The sequence below is a fragment of the Aplidium turbinatum genome, chromosome 9 (genome assembly GCF_918807975.1).
Source record: "Aplidium turbinatum chromosome 9, kaAplTurb1.1, whole genome shotgun sequence".
NCBI classification, from domain to species: Eukaryota; Metazoa; Chordata; class Ascidiacea; order Aplousobranchia; family Polyclinidae; genus Aplidium; species Aplidium turbinatum.
Genome location: NC_137480.1, coordinates 12,742,736 through 12,762,935, shown reverse-complemented (window position 1 = coordinate 12,762,935; position 20,200 = coordinate 12,742,736). Strand labels below are relative to the sequence as shown.

At 36.3% G+C, this 20,200-nt stretch overlaps 1 protein-coding gene across 1 annotated transcript; it reads left to right on the top strand.

The window, feature by feature from the left end:
• The first annotated feature begins 1,751 nt into the window (after window positions 1-1,751).
• LOC145777037 (tyrosine aminotransferase-like) lies at window positions 1,752-11,528 on the top strand. The gene is made up of 11 exons (XM_082588305.1): window positions 1,752-2,159; window positions 2,720-2,853; window positions 3,018-3,190; window positions 3,613-3,771; window positions 6,004-6,142; window positions 7,182-7,234; window positions 7,869-7,951; window positions 8,619-8,688; window positions 9,334-9,543; window positions 9,906-10,001; window positions 10,471-11,528. The coding sequence occupies exons 1-11, from the start codon at window positions 2,128-2,130 to the stop codon at window positions 10,579-10,581; spliced, it is 1,260 nt and encodes a 419-aa protein (XP_082444431.1). The 5' UTR covers window positions 1,752-2,127; the 3' UTR covers window positions 10,582-11,528.
• Window positions 11,529-20,200: the final 8,672 nt, after the last annotated feature.

The following is a 20,200-nucleotide window of genomic DNA, read 5'->3' as shown; positions in this document are numbered from 1 at the left end:
TGATAATGATACTAATACTTTTGCAGCTTACTTTTTTTCTTTTTGGGGGGGTAATTATCTACCTATTGGTCCAGCTCCTAGTTAGAAGTTAGTGCATGCATGAAAACCATTCAGTAACAAAGATTCCTACTTCATACGAGAGCTTTTATTTATTAAGTTAGCACTTTTGTACGCTTAATTCAATGACTGTGACGTCATGCATGCTTCAAAGGTTTATTGTGGCTACCTCGAACCATGAAATCTTAAGCTATGTTATACTGTTTGCGTGAATTCACTCTGTAGCCGCGGTATTGTGAGCTCCACCGATTTCACTTTTTTACACGTTTACGTATGTAATTTTTTTTAAATATAAGGATTTGAAATGTTTTAAACCTATTTAAAAAGTTTTTTTTTGTAATTTTGAAATTCTTCGTTTCGTTTCCAATTAAATAAATTTGTGAAAAAAGTTGTTTCAAACAACCCCAGCAAAAAAGGCTTTGATATGGACAAGAATCGAAATAATCGTGTTCTGGCTTTGTATCAGTAAGATGGGCTATGAACAGAAAATGAATAGACATTTAAAATTAAAAAGCTTGATGTATCATAACAACACCGACATACTGTTAAATGATTAAAACAAAACCTGTATTTTTTCACATTTATTTGATGATTGCAAACGTTAAATCAATGCAAAATAAAGCAACTTGCCAGTTGGGAAAACGGTTATCTCATTCAGCTTACCCCTTTGCTGCTGCAAAGGCTGGACCATATGCCATTGTTGAGTCACATTATAGTACGCTACTACCACTCCATTACGTCATGAACTATACGTCACGCTACGTCACCGTGCACTGCAACGCTCGATATTATACAACAAACGCAGGAAATGCAAATGGTCATGCTGTAGTCACACCAAGAAACTACACTGCATGCAATTGAACAACAGTACGCTTGATGTAGATATACGTACTCATGAGTTGGGCAGCAGCTGTACACGTCATTCAAAATACCAAGATGATAATTAAATGGAGCAAAATCTTAATAATAGTGATAGACAAAAACTAGATTGTGTTTATTTGAGTTGTGTACGCATTTTGAAGTGAGTGGTTCGCAACAGACAACGCAACAATTAATAAAATGGTCACAACAATGACTTACATTGTCTGCAAGCGCTTTGTGGTACCCAATCTAGATCAGAGTTTCATGAAAACCACTTGTCAAAGGAAAGCAGTTAAACTCATATCGGACTACACTTTACAGTATCTTAACTTTTTTTGCTTTTTATGTCTAGCAATGCACTCACTATCAAGATAAGCAAAATAGAAAAGCAGGAAAAAGATAACAAGTTACGGAAGGGGCAATGAAAATTAAGAACAGTAAAGCTGATAGCCGGGAAGAACGCCCCTTTCTTCACAGTAAAGACATTGGTTGAAAAATCCAATTTTGAAAAAAAAGTTGGTCATTCAAAACCATTACAAACAGTTGTAAACCTAAGCTATTGCCGCAGCTTGTAGAATATTTTCAGCAATTTTTTTAACGCAGAAGATTCATTCAGTACGTAGCCTGCATACGAGCCATGGCAACATATCATTGCAGGTTACTCATAGAAACATAATATAGGCTACAGAAGTATTTTTTTAGATTTTAATGCATCAAGGTTTACAACATTTTCTACTACACTGAAGCTGCTTAGTATTAGTAGCAATAACAGTTAACAATACAGTCTGAAACTATTTAAAACAAAGCAGAGTTTTTTTTCTCATTTCATGGCAAGACGGCTGGTAGTTAATACTTGTGCTCTGTGTTTCTTGATTTCAAGGTAACCACTATAGCCATTAACCACTGTTTAACATCCGGGATGTCAATCAATTCTTTTTTCTTGATTTTAATGTTTTTGAGTTTTCATCAGAAAATGTGCTTTGCAATTTTTGTTTCTACTTGATGGAATGGAGTGACTACCATACCACAAAAACACTTGTTATTAAAAATAGATATGATTTTATTAATGCAAATCTAACCCCACAAAAGTGCAGCAAGGCTATGATTGATATTTAAAGGCATTTTCAGGTCTTAAGTTGATAGCAACAGCTGTATATTGGATTGGTTAGCTTCTATAAAAGCAATTTACGTATAACTTGAGAGAAATCAATGAACCACTACCCAGGAAAATCTCCTTGCAAGTAAGTTACAGTTTGGTTCAGTAGGTCATTAAGTTCAGTATGCCCAAGAAGGGCGGTAGCCATTTTTTCTCGAGCAGTGTAGCCTACTGTTTGTACATGAGAGAAATCAAGGGCTATAGTCGAAGGCACGCCACTCCGTAATCGACGTGATGCCTTAAACTGTCTTGTCAAATACACAGCCACATGCTTTTGAGCGGTGTCGAACCGGCGGCCATACGAACGTCGCACCATGATTCTCATCACTCGGCTATGCAGTCACAGTAAGCTAGTTGTTGCAATTCGCAAATGTTAGATTTGCAAGTAGCCTACTGCTTCAACTCACCTACGTTTGCTTCACGAGCTACGAATCACATTCGTCCAATCTTTGCTGTCTCATCTGCTCAGTTCTCGGTGTCACGTGTCGCGTGTACAGCAACAAAGAATTTAAGTAAAATCATGCATTGAACTACAATGGATACAGCGCTATATAAAAACACGCATTGCTATTATTTTAGTAGTTGATTAGTTGCAACATTATCAGCGTACACATTAGATGGTCTTTAGCATTGCACATTTTTCAGGAGGAGCGACACAAGTGTATGGAAAGTCACGTCTTCTAACACAGCTCGCAATACGATAAATCCCATAAGACAGATCGTTGATGGCATGGTCATTCACCCCAACCCTGACAAGAAGTTAATTACATTGTCATTGGGTAGGGATGGTTTTTACAGTTTGTTTCATGCAATACGACTATTAAACAGACTATTTTCAAATCAAAATTAAAAGAAAAACCAGGGTATAACGTGACGATAACTTGTCGCAAGAAAATAAGATTGAAAGCGGTAGGTCTATGATAATTGCTTCTTCAATTTTCAGGGGATCCGACAGTGTTTGGAAACTTTAATCCACATGACAATGTCATACAATCCGTTACTGAAGCATTGTCCAGCGGAAACTACAACGGTTATGGTCCGTCGTTCGGACATGCCCAGGCTAGAGAAGCGGTGGCCAAGTATGTTAGCAGACCAGGAGCCCCCGTACATCCGGAGGTATATATATGTATGCTTTCATAATGCTTCGTACTATATCATAAGTAGAATAATAGTGCTAATCTGGTAACGTATTTGTAAAAGTAAAACCTTGTTATATGACCATAAGCTGCTATTCGATTTTGGTGGTAAATAAATATGCATATCAAGATATTGTAAAAATTAAGTACGTTTTTTCACATCGTATAGTGCACAAAAATCATTTTTTCATTTGTTAACCAATCTTAATTTATTAGATGGCATGAACTGTTTATACGAGCGAAAGGGTCATTGACCAAAATAAATAAATTAATTATTTACGCGATGATGCTAGCTTGCAAATTCTTTATCACAGAAATAGCAAACTTATTTTTGCGGCTATCAATGGACAAGAAGTCTAATGCAAATATTTCAACATCTTTTCTTGTGGTTAATTCTTTCAGGATGTTCTGTTGGCTTGTGGTTGCTCTGATGCCATTGGATTGGCAATAACAGTTCTGGCCGACTCCGGGGATAATATTCTTGTTCCAAAACCTGGGTTTTCGTTGTATCAAACCCTGGCGCTTTCACAGGGAATTAACGTGAAGCATTACAACTGCCTTGTAAGTTTGTAAAACAATATTGTATTTACATTGAACATACATAATAAATATATTTTTGAGTTTTGTAAGTAAATTTATGTAGACAAGTAGACTAGCTACGTTAAACTAATCTGCGAAAAAATGGTAAATCAGAAAAAAGAAAAAATTAAGCTTATCAAAAATAAAACAACCTCGAGAAGTTTTTTAGACAATTTTTTTAGCAGATGGTCAGCCATAACGAATGGTTTTCCACCTTGTCCTTACAGCAAATATCAACAACTGATGCAAAAAACATCACTTGAATTTGCATCTGTCAAAAAAATATCAATACATTAGCACTATATTTTCAAATGGTATGTAGAAAAATAAATCAAGGTAATATTGGCTGTTATGAATAGACAAGCTCACATCAGGTGCCACATATGGTTTTGAAATGAAATTCTTTCCAAGATGAAATTGGCATTCGTGCTTTTGTTCAAAAAAATGGTCTTTGTGTCTATTTCCCCTCTAGTCTAAACCTACACCATAACAATGTCATTTGTCCCTTTCGCAAACGTTTGCGCACATAAAACTAACATTACAAGAGAAAAGTGTGTTTTGTTGTTGAGGAAACTGATATGCTCTGATGTGCGTTTGTATTGTGTGTCTTTTCCGTTGGCCATCACGTGACATCGCACCCTATTTATCGCCCAATCACAGCTGCACAACATATGGCCTTATGTAACCCCGTGTTTGACGAGACAGTGTCTTGTGACGTATATAACATCTGAACAATCGATTTCAATTTATTGAAGAAGCCAACAGCTGAGTAAAAATTTAAAACGCTTCCAAAAACAGTACATAGATTTAAAATTTTAAACTGCTGCGCATAAGCTTGAGACCAATGCGTTTTTTTAGAAGTGCTGTGGTTTGGGGCCAAGGATCTCATTGGTAACGGGGCCCAAATTACCCTCTCATCGGCCTTCGGTATGGTGAATACCGTTTGATTAATGTCTAAAATAGAGCTTCAGTAGGGAGTTTGTCTTTTCGTGCCATAAGCTTACGATGCCGAGCTACGCAACCAGATTTAACATATTTACGTTTCTTTTAACAATTACAGAAAACAAAACCTACATTAAAACAAATTTCACATCTAACGTTTTCGACATTACATGACGTCTTTTTCAGGAAAAACAATGTCTAAAATGTTTTCTACTTTTTAAACTTTGAGTTTACAAAAAAAATTATTTCGAACAGTTGATCTTAAAGACAGAATTTATTTTCATGCGGATCAAACCTAAACAACGTGTGGAGCTTTTGACTTTGTGAAAGCAACTTTTGGCTTTAAACAAAGCCATAGCCAACCCACTATCGGGGGAGCAAAGCCCTTCTCCTTGTAACAGTTATGTTTGTGATACTAAAAAGCGTGTTTTCTGTTGTGCTTTATATTCTCATTGTTAGTTGCCTCCACGTGAGTTTGATGCTCTCTTTTGACAAAACGATTATTTCACGGCTCTCGTTTTGAATAAAAAAACTGTCCTAAGCATGATTTTTGCTCTAGAACTTTTAAACCATAAACGACTTTTCAACTGTTCTTCGGCAGAAAAATTACTGTACTGAGAATCTGTTAAACAAAGTTGTACAAAATAGGCTAGATAGGCAAACAAATGGGGTGTAGGAAGTTAAACATTTGAAAATTAAATAGAGCTAGTCAGTATATTTCACAATTTTTTTTAGAAAGTTGGGAATCACTGCTGTGATTTTAGCTTATTCATTTTCAATAGATGATATAATGTATTCAGATTGAATGTACGTGAATATCTCCCTGGAAAAACATTCACCCTGGCAAATATGCCTCGAATGGAACCTTTTTAACCTTTTTTTTTTCTTTATATTTTACTGTTTTTAAATTTGTGGTTAATTACCTAGAAATGTTTCGGTAATAACATTTGTTCTTACAATTTAAGAAAACAAAACATAACAGAAGACATACATTTGGTGATGTGGATAAAGAGACAAATATTGTATGAGTTATAGGTTAGATTACGTCATCCATAGCTACAATTATTATATTAGCAGAATAGAAATCTTTTATAGATGCTGCTATAGCTTGTGGATTTCACAAATGTAATATAGCATTACCATTTAAAATACTTATTCATTACCTAAAACCAACAATTTAGTTTTTGACATTGACACACACTTTTTTAATTTATCTTTGTCGTTTAAGAGTATTTAAACAAATTGCTATCAAGTTAACCAAAGTGCTTTCAGCCAGAAAAATCTTGGGAAGCAGATCTTGATCACATGGAGGAGCTAGTGGATGATAAAACTAAACTCATCGTTGTCGTTAATCCTTCAAATCCTTGTGGATCCAATTTCAGCAAAGAACATATCAAGGCAATATTGGAAGGTAAGCTGAGAAACAGGAGTTTTACTGATATGAGTCAATATTGCAGTCTTGCTCGGAAGAACGAAAAAAAGTCGTCAAGATTCTTTCTTCTTACTTTTATTGTTTGATCTTGTTCATTAACCGATTACCATCTTACCGATTCCATACCCTCACTGCTATACTTCCTCTGTTTTCTTTTGATTCTACTGATTTATGTCGTTTACAGTTTGTGGAGCCTTTTTTCAACATCGTCTTCTTGTTTTGTGAAAACGTATCTTATCTAAATTGTATCGATTTTTCTCACTTTACCTCACGTTCATCTTATTCCTCACTACCTTAATTTTGATGTTGTTCTTGAACATTACTTAAAACCAAAAACGCAAAGTGCTATTTTCGACTTCTGCAAATGGGAGCTGTTGTTCGGTTGGTTCGTTTGGTTTTTGAATCTTTATCCTCGGACTGACAAAGCCGTGATGGGTTATTCCTGGTAGTTTCGCAAACTTGTAGAGGCTCTTGACGCAGGGCCGGTTACCGAAATTGACAAGAGTGAATTAAGTTTCCGATTGTTGAAGTGTTGTTGCCGGGGAATTATTCCATTCATTAGGTTCCGCTGAATGGAGAGCAGCCCTTAGAAATCGTTGCTCAAGCGCACACCCCGAGAGTCGAACCAGCGCAGCGTTGATCTTGAAGCTTCTTCGTTAACGAAGTCATGCGCTAACCAACTGAACTATCGGGGCGGGCTTTCTTAGCAAGGGGGTCAGTTTTTGTTCAATAAACCCTCACTACCCATTGCTTTGTGAAAATTTTACTTAGATTTGGTACTTTATACCTCGCAGCAAGGTTATTATTTTCATCAGCTTTCTTCGATCTTTCTTGCCAGTTAGTTTCATTCTTCTTTTACCTTCCGACATGTTGGATTGTTACTTGGGTGTGATTGGCAGCCAAGGCGACATCTTGTTGAACTTCGTAACGTTGAACTTTAAAATATTATTCATTGAGTTACCACATGTCGTGTAAGTAAAAGCTTTACAAAAATAATAACATTGAGTTTTTTTTTCAGTTGCTGAAAGAAACAAAATTCCTATTCTTGCCGATGAAATCTACGCTGATATTGTAAGAAAACTATTTTGAAAAGCATTGTATTATTAAACTGAAAATTCTAGCGGTAGTTCCATTATTAGTATGATGACTTATTCAGCATGTTTTCATCATTTTTGTATCCTAGAAAGTTAAAGAATGAAGACCTTTCAATCGATCACGATTCACATAGAAACGATGTTTAAATTTCCAACTTAATAACTTGAAATAATGAGTGCATTGCAGAGTATTTAGTCCACAGATTGATTTTTAAATCACATGTTTGTCCTCTTCTTCACACTGTCTAAGTTCTGTACATGTACAACGGTGGCAACTGACTGGACTCACCCTGTGATCTTTCACCGCCATCCTAACTCCAGCAGCATACTCAGTTTAGGGGCTACTATACAGTAGCAATTTGTGTTATATTCAAACTCTAGAGCAGCCCTGTGTGCTGTTGTGCTAAAACAGTTAAAGAATCTGAAGTGGTAGGGTACTGCTTTGAAGTACCTTAGCCTACTTTTCTTTGGTAGTTTCATTTTTCCTGTTGGATTCCCGCACAGTCACTGCGAAACCATTTCTAGCCTTGAGATAAATGTACCATGTAAACTAAGTCATTGTAGAAATAGATTTATAGAGCATGTAGGCTATAAACTTTTGTACTTTCCAGGTCTTTAGTGGACAAACTTTCTATTCATGCGCCTCACAAACAACAACAGTTCCAGTATTGTCTTGTGGTGGCATAGCAAAAAGGTCAGTCAATTTTTCAGTACATTGCAAAGCGATCTAAGCACTTTTGTGCTTTATAGCCTACCTGCATCGTTATCGTTTTTAAACAAACTATGTAGACATAAAACAGTGGTTTCCAACTTGGGGTAAATTACCCCCGAGGGGTAATGTGCGATTCTTCGGGGGTAACGCGGAACCGCAACCACGCTTAAAATATATAAAGCAAAAACTTTGATGGTCTGCAAAACACAATTAAAGCTGCGACATTCCCTTGTCTGGCAACATAATAAGAAAAAGAGGAAGTATGATTACTGTATCTAACTTCCAATTCGTTTCATTGTTTTGATAAATACTGTAATGACACTCAACACAAAAGTTTCATTTTTTTCAGCATCAGTTAAAAATGCACAACGCCCCTAGAAATTTTAATTGACGCATAACATCGTTTCGCATAGTTTGGGAACTTATATTGGCTTGTGTCTCAACTTGTTATATGACTTTTTGGGTGCAATTTTTATTCGGCTCGTTTTTCAAAATGATATTTTCCACTAATAAACAACATAACAGGTAATTTTTGTCGTTTGGCTTAAAAGTTTCTGAACAATTGTTTCATTAAAAGTTTCTATACTAATGAATGAACAAAACTACTCATGAAGATCTTCTAATTTTTGCATATTTTTTATTATTTTAGATTCTTAGTTCCCGGATGGCGCCTTGGCTGGGTAGTTGTCCATGACAGAAACAATATCCTTGGAAAAGAGGTAGGGTACAACTGGTTTCAATAGTTTTGGTAGGATATAGAGCCCTAAACCTGTCTACCTACAAAGCACAGAGAACAATGAAAAATATTATTGACAATTGTGACAAAAATAGTCATCGAAAAAAATATTTTTGCCAATGCAAAAACAAATTTAATTTCTTAGCCTTTTTGTTATTCAAACTAAGTTATATTAATTGTTTGCCATAACGTAAAGTGGTTTATACGCTGGTTGTTTATACTTTATTTATATTTTAGTCCAGAATATAAAGTTTATTTCGCAATTGGAATCAGTAGACCCATATAATAATTATCTTTTCCTTCAGATAGAAAACTTTAAATACTTGCACTGCCATTATGTTTGAAACCATTTTATTTTTACGTAGCCTAAAAGAAATTTTTCTTGACCGCTTGAAAAGCGTGATCCGAAAGAAGTCAAGCCAAGATTTTGCATATTGTTGTGTCGAATTGGATTCTATTCATCAATGTATTTTAAGTCCAGATCCAAGTATTTTTACCGAAACGAAATATTTTCAAAATGTCTTATACTTACTTCGAACGAACGTTGCACCGCTTAGAAAAAAGCATCAGGCCAAATGATTACAAACAGAACGCTTAAATATATGAATGACGACTGTTTTTGACTTAGGTACGCGCTGGACTTGTCAAGTTAACTCAAAGAATTCTTGGCCCAACAACTTTCATCCAAGCTGCCTTGCCAGGGATCCTTTCAACCCCACAATCTCACTTTGACGAAACCATAGAAAAGATAGAACGTTCAGCAAAATATATTTATGAACGGATCAGTTCCATACCCGGGCTTCAACCTGTTAAACCTCAAGCTGCCATGTACATGATGGTAATTTGAAACTATTATTTTCCGAAACCTGAAGGATAGGCTACCGTCTATCATGCAAAACCCATATCTTTACATCATTGCTACCTTAAAAAGTCATGTGACGTCACGATAACAGAATCAATGATAATAAGAATTAATAGTAGGCTAATACCATTATCATTAATCCAACGATCTTAAAGTCACATACATCGAGAAAACAAGTTTTAGAGTTCCCAAATGACAAATCTCTAATTCTGTACTCGTGCTGTGATATAATTAAATAGGTGGCTGATGTACCGTTTAACAGTAGTTTACTCAACAAAAGTTCCTTTATCGTTTGATACAAGAGATTGATACTTTTATAAACCGTTACGTTTTCTTAGGTGGGGTTTGACCAGGACCATATGAATTTTAAAGACGACAAAGATTTTACAGAAAAACTCGTTTCAGAGCAAAGTGTGTTTTGTCTTCCTGCGGAGGTAATGAAGCAAGCTATATGTTTTAACCCTTTCAAGTTCTATGCAATGCAACAGTTTATATCAGAACTCAAAGATGTAGCCTATATCGATGTTGTCGGTTCGATGTTGTCGGTTCGTCATTTGGTCAATTTGTTTGTTCAAAAATGAACTAAATTATAAGCAGGTCCAACGTATGGTTGGAAAGCTTTTGTTTAAAAAAGAAATATAGCTATGAACATCAGTTTCTGTACTTTTATACACATATCCATAAGATAGTGTAGCTACCAAGTCTATGTGTGATGTAGGCTATATGCCACGTGTTCATTAAAAATCAAAGCAAAGAAATCAAACCAAAATTTTTATTTTACCTTTCGGTAGTCTACGCTGGTTTAGATTGTGTTAACAAATCAACCTTTAATCATTTTTTCTTACAAACGCCACTAAGAAAACAGTGTTATTCATAAGTTATCTAACAATATTTTCTTTTCAGTGCTTTTGTTATCCTAACTACTTTCGACTTGTGCTGACTGTGCCAGAAGATCAAACGAAAGAGGCCTGTGAAAGAATAGCCAAATTTTGCCAGAAATATTACACAAAATAAGAGTATCAATGTATTAAACAATATCTATGATTATATTATTTTTTATAAGCCTAATTAAGGTTTATAGCAAAACAAGGGGTGTACATTTTTTTAAATTTATAATACATATTTGTGCCGTTTGTATCCATCTAAGATGATTGTTATGTCCTTGATTAGTAACAAATCTCTGCGTTTTGTCAAGTTTAATTTTTTAACAAATTCAAACCATTTCTTAGCACAACTTATCTAAAAAAGTATCACACCTTTTAATTGTCGGAAAAATTGGGTTTCGCTGAAGTTCAAAATTAAAACTCAATTCGATTTTCATTTCGCTTATTAATCATTCTTAAAAAACCACCATCTCATCTGAAACATTAAAGCAATTCAAGACAATTTTTTACTCTCATTTTTCCACACTGAGGAGATCCATAAGATCGAAACATGTAGGCTGGTTAACAATGTCTTTTTAGACATTGTCTTTGAGCTAATAAAAACGAGTTAAAAGTCATAAAATTTTCACTTTGTGCGAAGCTACATGCATTTGAGAGGTTTCTGATATTTTTTTATTCACTTACTAAAAGGTTGTAACTCCCCATTCTTAAGCACAGACAGACCCTTCGTAATCGATTGTTTGTGATCTTCAATTCTTTGTCGTCAATAATAGTTATCACATGCCGTGTTCTAAACAAAGCATCGATTTCTCATATCATCTTAAAATTAGGCTAACTTGTAGGTTACCGTACATATACTGTATCTAAACATTTAATATTTTTGTATTGTTTTCAAAGTTAAAGATGACTTTCCCGACCAAAATACAGTGTTTTGATGAAATAATGCACATAATTTCAGCGATATTACCTCATGGTATAAATAGTTTTGAAGGAGTATCACGCTGTTACCTATTGCGCTGTTATTACCTTATCGTAGACTTTTTATTTTTACGTATTAAAATAGAGTGATAAAATGCCTTAGTTCTTGTTTTCATATTAGGTCTGCTACAAAAAGTCGTTCTGGCAAAGCCATGTTTTACCAAGAATAATTCTATCAATCTCGCATACGATATTTACTTGATATAGTAACTTATCATCCTCTTTTGTAAACCACCTTCAGTTGCAAACCGTCAGCCTATGACACGCACTACTAAAAATAATATCAACTTCTCTTGATTGGAAACCGGGAATATCAGATAGAAAACTCTATTGAGTGCTATACATCAGTAGAGCCAACACATTAGGTAGCCTACTACGACCACAAAAGAATTAACAAAATAAATTTACGATAATTGCCTCTACCCAGTGATCGATCTCGAGTAATGGATAGTACCTAATTTAAGTCATAAGTAGAGTAGACAACCGGAGACAGACATTGCAGTCGGCTGCAGCGTGGGTCAGGTGTACGTCGGAAGGCGTACACCGATGCGTAGCGCTCAAGTCCGCTTTCCCGCAATGCAGGATAAAGATAATGAAAAACAAACAAAACAAACAAACAATATACTGTTTGTATTAAATAAAGGATACTGTAGGCCAGGGGTGTGCAACGTGCGGCCCGCGGGCCAAATGTGGCCCGCAAAGAAATATTATGTGGCCCGCGAAGATGTGCCAATTTTGAATTGTGTGCGGCCGCGAAACATGTTTATACTGTAATTTAGTTTAGTCTGGTACGTTTAAACAATTCCTTGTGGAGTGGATTATTGTATATTTCGCACCTTCTGTTAACCATTTTAGAAGTCTCCCACCGGCCACCGCCAATCTATTGTATTTAATTTTCTATTCTGATGTCTCTGGATTTATTAATATTCAATTGAACACTGAGAATATGTCCTTATAATGTTTGTAATGTATTGTATTGAGTTTAAAGTTAACCGTTGTTATTGCGTTCATAAACGTAGTTGCACTGATGAGAATTTAATATTCGAAAACGCGTTCTGCAACACTGTTTTTTGCACTCTGTAATGCCAGATGCAGATTTATCTGTAGCTTTCCATCACGCATTGAAGCGATGATCTGATCATGAAATTTTCTACGGTTCGAGAAAAAGTTTTCTCTGCCTATAAAACGTTGAATGGTAGTTTAATCAATTATTTCTAAAAATGTATGGTCACATAAAAGGCATTATGAACAAAGTACGACTTTGGAAAGCTCACATACAGACAGGACATCTTTTCCACTTTCCAACTTTGAGAGACTATGGAATGCATCCGGAGAAGAAAACTAAATTTGAAAAATTGTTGTATGAATTTTTGGCTCGTTTCAAGGACTTCAAATCTCATGAACATTTGTTTGATATATTCTCTTCGCCATTCAACACGGACATTGACAAAGCACCAGCTGATATCCAACTTGAACTGATTCATCTTCAAGAGAAAAAGGATTTGAAAGCAAAGTATTTAAAAATGAATCTTGGCAATTTTTACCGAAAACATTTCAATTAAGATGACTTTCCACATTTCAAAAACCCATGGCTTCAAAAATGGCACTTTTTGGCTCAACGTATTTGTGCGAACATTTTTTTCTAAAACGGGCGTCATGAAATCTCCCTATTGATCGGTTCTGACAGACCAACACTTGGAAAATGGACTTCGAATTGCGATCACTTCCATTAAAGTAAATTTGGAAAAAGCCGTCGGGAAAAGAAGCCAGCTGCAAGCTTCTCCCTGAGCTCGTTTAAAGACAGTGTGACAATAAATTTGAATAGCAGTTTTCTTCAGAAATTTATGCGTCCTAACTTATTATTTCTGGAAGGAGATAACCCCTAATATAAGAATAATATGAATAACAAGAAAAACTACTCTTTTGTGCCTGCAACTACTAGAAATCATATGTTAAATAAACGTGCGGCCCGCGGTTTCACCCAATTATTTATATTTGGCCCTCCTGTAACAAAGGTTGCACACCCCTGCTGTAGGCTAGCTATGTCTGAGGTTATAGGTATAAAACTTGATTTCATAATTATAAGTTTACAGTAGATAAAATGTAGGCCACACTCAGGGCCGGATTAAGGGTACTGTAGGCCTAAGGCTGTTTACTAGGGAAGGGCATATTTTTGCAAACCAAGCTACAAAAAGTAATAAAAATATATACATAAAAAATTGAAATTATTTTCTGCAAAATAACATATACTGGTCACAGCGGTAAACCATAATTTCTTCGTGGGAAAATTGTAACTTAAAGTTCCCGGATCCTTTCGTCTGCATATAATGACCGAAGAAACACACACTTGAACTTCTTTTCAAACAGTGTATTTCTGTAAAAATTAGCCCACGGCTACCAAAAACGAGGGGGTGCAACGCGTACACCACTTAAACTGTCACTACACAACAGATTACTTGGATAAAAGACGGAACCTTTGTCCAGCTAGCAAGCACTAAGCCAACAGTTAAATGTGCGGCCAACTTTCAAACAATCATTTTACGAATGACCAGAATAGATATCAATATCTCAAATTCACGTAGAAAGTAACTGTGACGCAATAAATGAAAGACAATTATGAAGTCATTCCAACAGGTGTTTAAGCTGATGTAATATTTCCTGTTTAAACAGGCCCAAACAGGTCTTATGAACGATGGTGCAATTTTGGCACATGCTTTAGGAATTTCCATGACGTAATATTCAGTAGACTTGAACGGTTTTATATGACGTTTGATTTGTACAGAGATTGGCCGTAACATATACATAACAGAAAAATGTTTATTGTCAAATTTGAAGCAGATATAAAAGATTTTGGAAAGAGAGAAATGGATAGTAGGTACCTATGGTAATACTTTACCTAACGACACACGCTAAACCACCGCGACCCCCTCAGAGCAATCAATGTAGTCTCACCCCCCCCCCACCCCCGTAAAAGTATTTAACAAAAGCATATTTAATGCAAAATTTAACCAAATTTGATTCATGCCGACATTCAGTTATGTTTAGTTTTGCTGTTCCAACGTAAACTTCCGAAACAAAAAACGTTTTTTTGCGACGTTATCACGGCTTTTATTACATTTCCTCCGATTGTTATTTCCATTTTCTATCAAGCTTAGCTTGATAATAGGAGAAAAAATAATGAGAATAATCTACGTTTTCGCACTTTTACCGGTTAAATTTATTGCAATCTTTTATGGATTTATTTAAATCAATTTCAGTGAGATGGTTGTGTGGTAACATTTATTATTATTATATTTAAGTATAAGTTTAAGTATGAGAATAGTTTGTTTATAAATTGAATTAAGATGAAGGCTGTCTAACTGCCTGATGAAATTTCTATCTATCTAATTTATCTAGTTTGGCTATCTGACTCCATTATCTAATTTCCACACAATTGTTATTCGAATTATAATTTTAAGTTATCAGAAGGTGTTCGTATAATGTTGTAGGTCTATAACACAATTTGAATTCAAACAGTACAGAATAATGAAATTACAGGATAGTGAAACATTATCACGAGCTATTACATTTTAATTAAACAATCAACTTAATGTTTTTCTAAGAGCTGAACTGGTCTAACTGAGCTGGTTTGATGTGAGCTGGTCCGATTTGATAGAGCTCGTCCGATTTGATAGAACTCGTCCGATTTGATAGAGCTGGTCCAATTTGATAGAGCTCTTTGTCTAATTGAGCTGGTTTGATGTGATCGAGCTCTCGCCAAATGCGAACAAGTCATTTTATAATCATCAGCTCCCTTTTTCTTATTGACTTCGGGAGCAGATTCAATGGAAAATTACAATTCTTTAGGAAATTACGCATGGTTTGAAATGGTTCATTTAGTTAAAGAAAGGGAATTTATATGATGAAATAACGGATCGCTACAGTTGGTACTGCATAGGGGCCTACTGCATATTTTTAACTATTACGTTTGTCAATGCGTGCACCTGTTGCTGAAAGAACTTTCAAACAAAATAGCCGACACTAATTTTTTTCAATAGGCCTACCATTGAAAACGATACTAAGAAATCTATATTTTGCGTAGGATTCTGCCAGGGATACCGAGACACTAACGGGATGCGAAACTCAAAATCCGTCCGTCCAACTAAAGGGCTAGCCATGTTGTCTACAATGAATTGCACAATGCGGTGTTACTACACGAGAAAATGTTTGTTTTGCACTGGCTGTTTTATTCGTCGTTTCACAAAAGTTGTATCTGTACATTATTGTCAATCTTATATTGATGACAAAATTATTAATAACTTATTGGAAATTATAACCAATTCATTAGGCTACATAAAAACGTTAGGCTACATGTGGAATTGACAAAAGAAAAAAACGACTAATGGTTTATTGTTCATAAACTTGGCTACTAGGCTATGTACACAAACAAAAATAACACCCATAAATATCACTGGACAATCAGATATCATAACTTTACACTGTAACCACAATCAGGCAATGACATAAATTCAAATATTTGCAGTCTTGCGTGAACCACCACTCGTAAGCTTGCGTACTGTTCGAGCCATCTTCGCGGGTTCCTCGCACCTGGGAGTTGATTTTTGATTTTTGGAAAAAGTTGATTTTTGATTTTTAGTTGATTTTTGGAAAAACAATCAAACAAAGTTTTTCCAATCAACACGAAATTGCAGACTTGCAAGTTAATTTCATTTTGTGTTGAACTTTTGTTGTATTTGCATCCATCTTACGAAAATGTCTGGGACGTGGCAAAGGAGGAAAAGGTTTGGGAAAGGGAGGCGCTAAGCGCCACAGAAAAGTCTTGCGTGACAACATCCAGGGAATCACCAAGCCCGCTATCAGGCGACTCGCTCGTCGAGGCGGTGTCAAGCGCATTTTCGGCTTAATTTACGGCGTATTGAGTGGCGTAGCGGTCAGTGGAGTGGTGCCTCACTCTACCGGCCCGCGTTCGATACTCGGTGCGTCACGGGAAGCCTCACTTAACTCTTAAGCATGGCTTTGCCAGATTGATCAGCAGCGTTTTCAGCAGCGTTTTCCTGACTGACTGATCAGCCGCAGGTGTGACCCGGAGTGGTCGCCGTATTCACCGGACTTGAACGCCCCAGATTTTTATCTGTGGGGCTACCTTAAGGATAGGGTGTATGGCAACAACCCCCAGACTATTCCTGATCTAAAAGCAGCAATTACAGCAACAATAAAAGCAATCCCAAGGGAAGAATGTGAGAGGGTCATTGAGAACTTTGCCTGCCGGATCCAAATGTGCTTGCAGCAACGGGGAGCTCGTTTGTAGCACATTTTTGAGCGCCAGGTAAACAAAGAGTTTTTGTGGTATAGACTTGAAACTTTGGAGATGTCTGCTACATATACTTAACCTAATGTAGCTGAATTTTTGTGGTAATCTAAATAAAATTTTGGAAGTTATTTGATTTTTACTGATGAACGTTTTTTTGTGTCGCCCTGTAGATCCTACAGTTTACTGCAGATGCATTGACTGTTAGCCTACACTTTTCCTTTCCCGTTTACTACTTGCTGCCCTTTGTGGTCAATTTATATGAACCATCACAGCAGCGCACAAAACACAGTGCCCTACTAGTGTATAATGTGGTTTCAGTTGCACAGAGTTTTTAATATCGTAGATTAGATATGTAGAATGCAGAGCTGTAAGCCTACTACTTTTGTTGCTACTTAGAAGCAACACTGTTGACTGTGTTATTGCTTTTAATGGACTCGAAGCCAAATTATCACACGAGTACTTTTCTATAGCCTAATAGGCCTGCTTCTCTAGCCTCCATGGCAGTATTTTTCATTTTTTCTGCTCACCGACTTCTTTCCAGAATTTATCAAACTTCTGCTTTGCCTGTGAGCTCCTACGATTTACCCTGATCAAATAGTTTGCACAATTAATTTTATAAAAATTATTGCACTTTCAAGAACAAGCACAATTTGACCACTATAGGCTACGTCAAATTAAAAGGTTACTGCAATTGGAGGTGTTTGATACGGCAACGAGTTTGCCAATACAAAATGAAGAACAATCCTTTTTTGATACTGTTTAGGAGGACATTATAGTCAGGGGTGCATTCCTAAAAATTTTTTGGGGGGCTCTATCACTTAGCTGTGTTGTTATAGACAAAGTATGTATAAGTAATCGGTGTAGGTTTGCCAACAATGTTTACCTTTTTTAAAAGGAAACACTGTTCAGTATGTTTTTACTTCTGAACATCATGTCGAAAAACAACCCATGCTAAAACATAGTTTGAAGTACAGAAAAAGGTAGAAGCAACAAAACGTGAAAACGTGGTTGAATCCGATATAAAATTATAAGTTTGAAATTTGGCTTGGTTGCTACACTGCAATCTCCTTTGCTTTTTTTTACTGCGTAGGCATACACTTGAAACTCGATTTGCATGAGCTAATTCCAATCTCTTAACTCAATTGTAAACTTATTTGTATGAGCCAATCCTAAGCACACTTGCAAAAACATCGACTGCAATAGGAAAGTAAGGAAATGCAATTCTTGAAATGAGCGCTTGTGGTTGCAGATTTGCTATATAAGAACCAATAAGCTGCCAATGTGACAGTTACACTAAAATCTCATTTAGTTATTAACGAACAGTTTAAAAAAACTCCAATTACAGCAAAAGCATATTTCAAGTTGGTGCAAACGAGATTACACAAAACAAATAGCCTGTCTGCCAGGTCTTTGGTTTTATGAGCTAAGTTATAAGCACCACGACAGTCCTTGATTTTAGCCAGCAAACAGTTTTTGCAGAGATCTGAGTTCATTCAATGTGGGCAGCTTAGAATGCTTAACTTGAATATCCACAGCCGACCGATGAGTCTGCAACCAGGCCTGGATTAACCATTGTGCTAGGGTGTGCTAAAGTACAGGGGCCCCGCAGACAGAGGGCCCCACTTTTTCTAAAAATGAAATAAATAAAATAAAATTTCTGAATATGCTTACCTTTGCAGCAAAAAAAGTCAGAAAAAAGTCGTTCGACTGAATTTCATGTTGGTTTTTTAAATCCTATTGGTAGTTAGCAGTGAATGAAAGAGCAGTTTAAAATAGAAATTCAGAATAACCTTTCATTGCAATTTGCAGTGTAGTGTGCAGTACTAACAGTGATCTCTTGCTACAATGTTTTCCCTTGCACGGTTTCGTTGATTTAATGTGTGTAATTTTGCATCCATTATAACGTAAACATTGTGGACTTAATTTGCACATGCTTATTTAATCATCGATCACGTGCTATTTCAAAGTTATCTAACTTACCTTAGCAAGGCTCGGTTTCCTCTGCTAGCGAAACCAGCTTACTTCCATTACGCTCCACGTAAGCTGATAAGGGCCCCCATAAAATTCATTAGCACAGGGGCCCCATTTGACCTTAATCCGGGCCTGTCTGCAACCACTTCTGAGTTGCCGCAGTGCCATTCCATAAATGAGGAGGTGGTCCATTGATGCTGATGAACAACAATGCTGAAACAAGTGGTATGGTCAGCCGTGATCGTAGCGGTGTGATGACCAAGTTCATTTGTGAAAATCCACGTTTGGCTTCAGCAGAACTTATAGCAATCATGTTTAGTATTACGTTCTTGAGCAACTTTATCGTATCTGGTATATGACAAGGATTGTTAACATACAATCGAAAATCGGAAATAGGAGTGATGACATGAAATCTCTCCTCTATTTTTCGTAATCTGTGCTCCCCTTCTTGCCATGGAACTTCGACTGCAGCAGGCCACAATTCTAGTACAATAATTTCCAAGCTCTTCACAGAATTTTCATTGTTGGTGTCCACCATCCTGCTTCCAATGTTGTCAACCAAAGCTTGAATAAACCGATTACGATCAAACAAAGGGTACCGTATACGGTATAGTCTCTACGTCGAGCTTTGAACTGGTCCAATGTTGTGCCTTTAAAGGAATAGTTTTTTGTACTTCCGGGACTCAAGTTAACAACTTCATTAAACGAATACTTTCCTTCTTGAATAGCTTTTTTTATTTGAAGTAGAGAATTAACAGTCCATTTGACATGACGATTAGCTACTACGAAGTTGATATTTCCAGTCTGGAGAGTTTCTGACAAAAGTGATAATTGGCGATTGCTATCAACTTATGTTTGGGTTTTTTTGCAGTTCTGTTGTGAGAAAGCTGTTAAAGTGTTACTTGTTCAGTCGAAAACTTGTTGTTCAGCTAGAAAAGCTGAAAATGAAAGCTTGAACGAGCCCCCCCTGAGCCCCCCCTACATCAAGCTTTTTCGTATTTCGGGGGCTGAGTCCCCCCGAGCCCCCCCCCCCAGGAATGCAACCCTGATTATAGTGATCTCCAAATTAGCAGAAAGTCAAAATCTATTTTTAAATCCCATTATTAAAATAACTAAAATTCAAATCCGATCTGAACCCGCTAGCTAACTTTAAATCCGGTGGGATTTAAACCCAATTTCATCTCTTTCTGATTGCTGCGAAAATGTCTGAACTGTTCGCAGAAATGTGCAAAAACAAAGTCCAGAACGGATATGGATATTTTTTTACGGAAACAGGAAAACAGGATCTTGAACTCATCCAGATATCATCCAGATCTTAAGTTCGCTTGAATTTTTTTAAATTTTGAACACAAAAACAAAATTTTGAAAAAGCTTCTGGCAACTTCTTAACCCGGAAAATTTTTGAAAAACTATGGTGTTTGTGGCAGCACTGAAATTGTGGTCAGTCCTGTAAGGTCAAAGTTGAATAAGTTGATGAAATATCACAGTT

Coding starts and splice junctions, on each gene's coding strand:
- LOC145777037 (XM_082588305.1), top strand. CDS start 2,128: ATGAACCACTACCCAGGAAAATCTCCTTGCAA. Junction 9,544..9,905: donor AAGCTGCCATGTACATGATG/GTAATTTGAAAC, acceptor ACGTTTTCTTAG/GTGGGGTTTGACCAGGACCA. Junction 10,002..10,470: donor TGTTTTGTCTTCCTGCGGAG/GTAATGAAGCAA, acceptor TTTTCTTTTCAG/TGCTTTTGTTATCCTAACTA.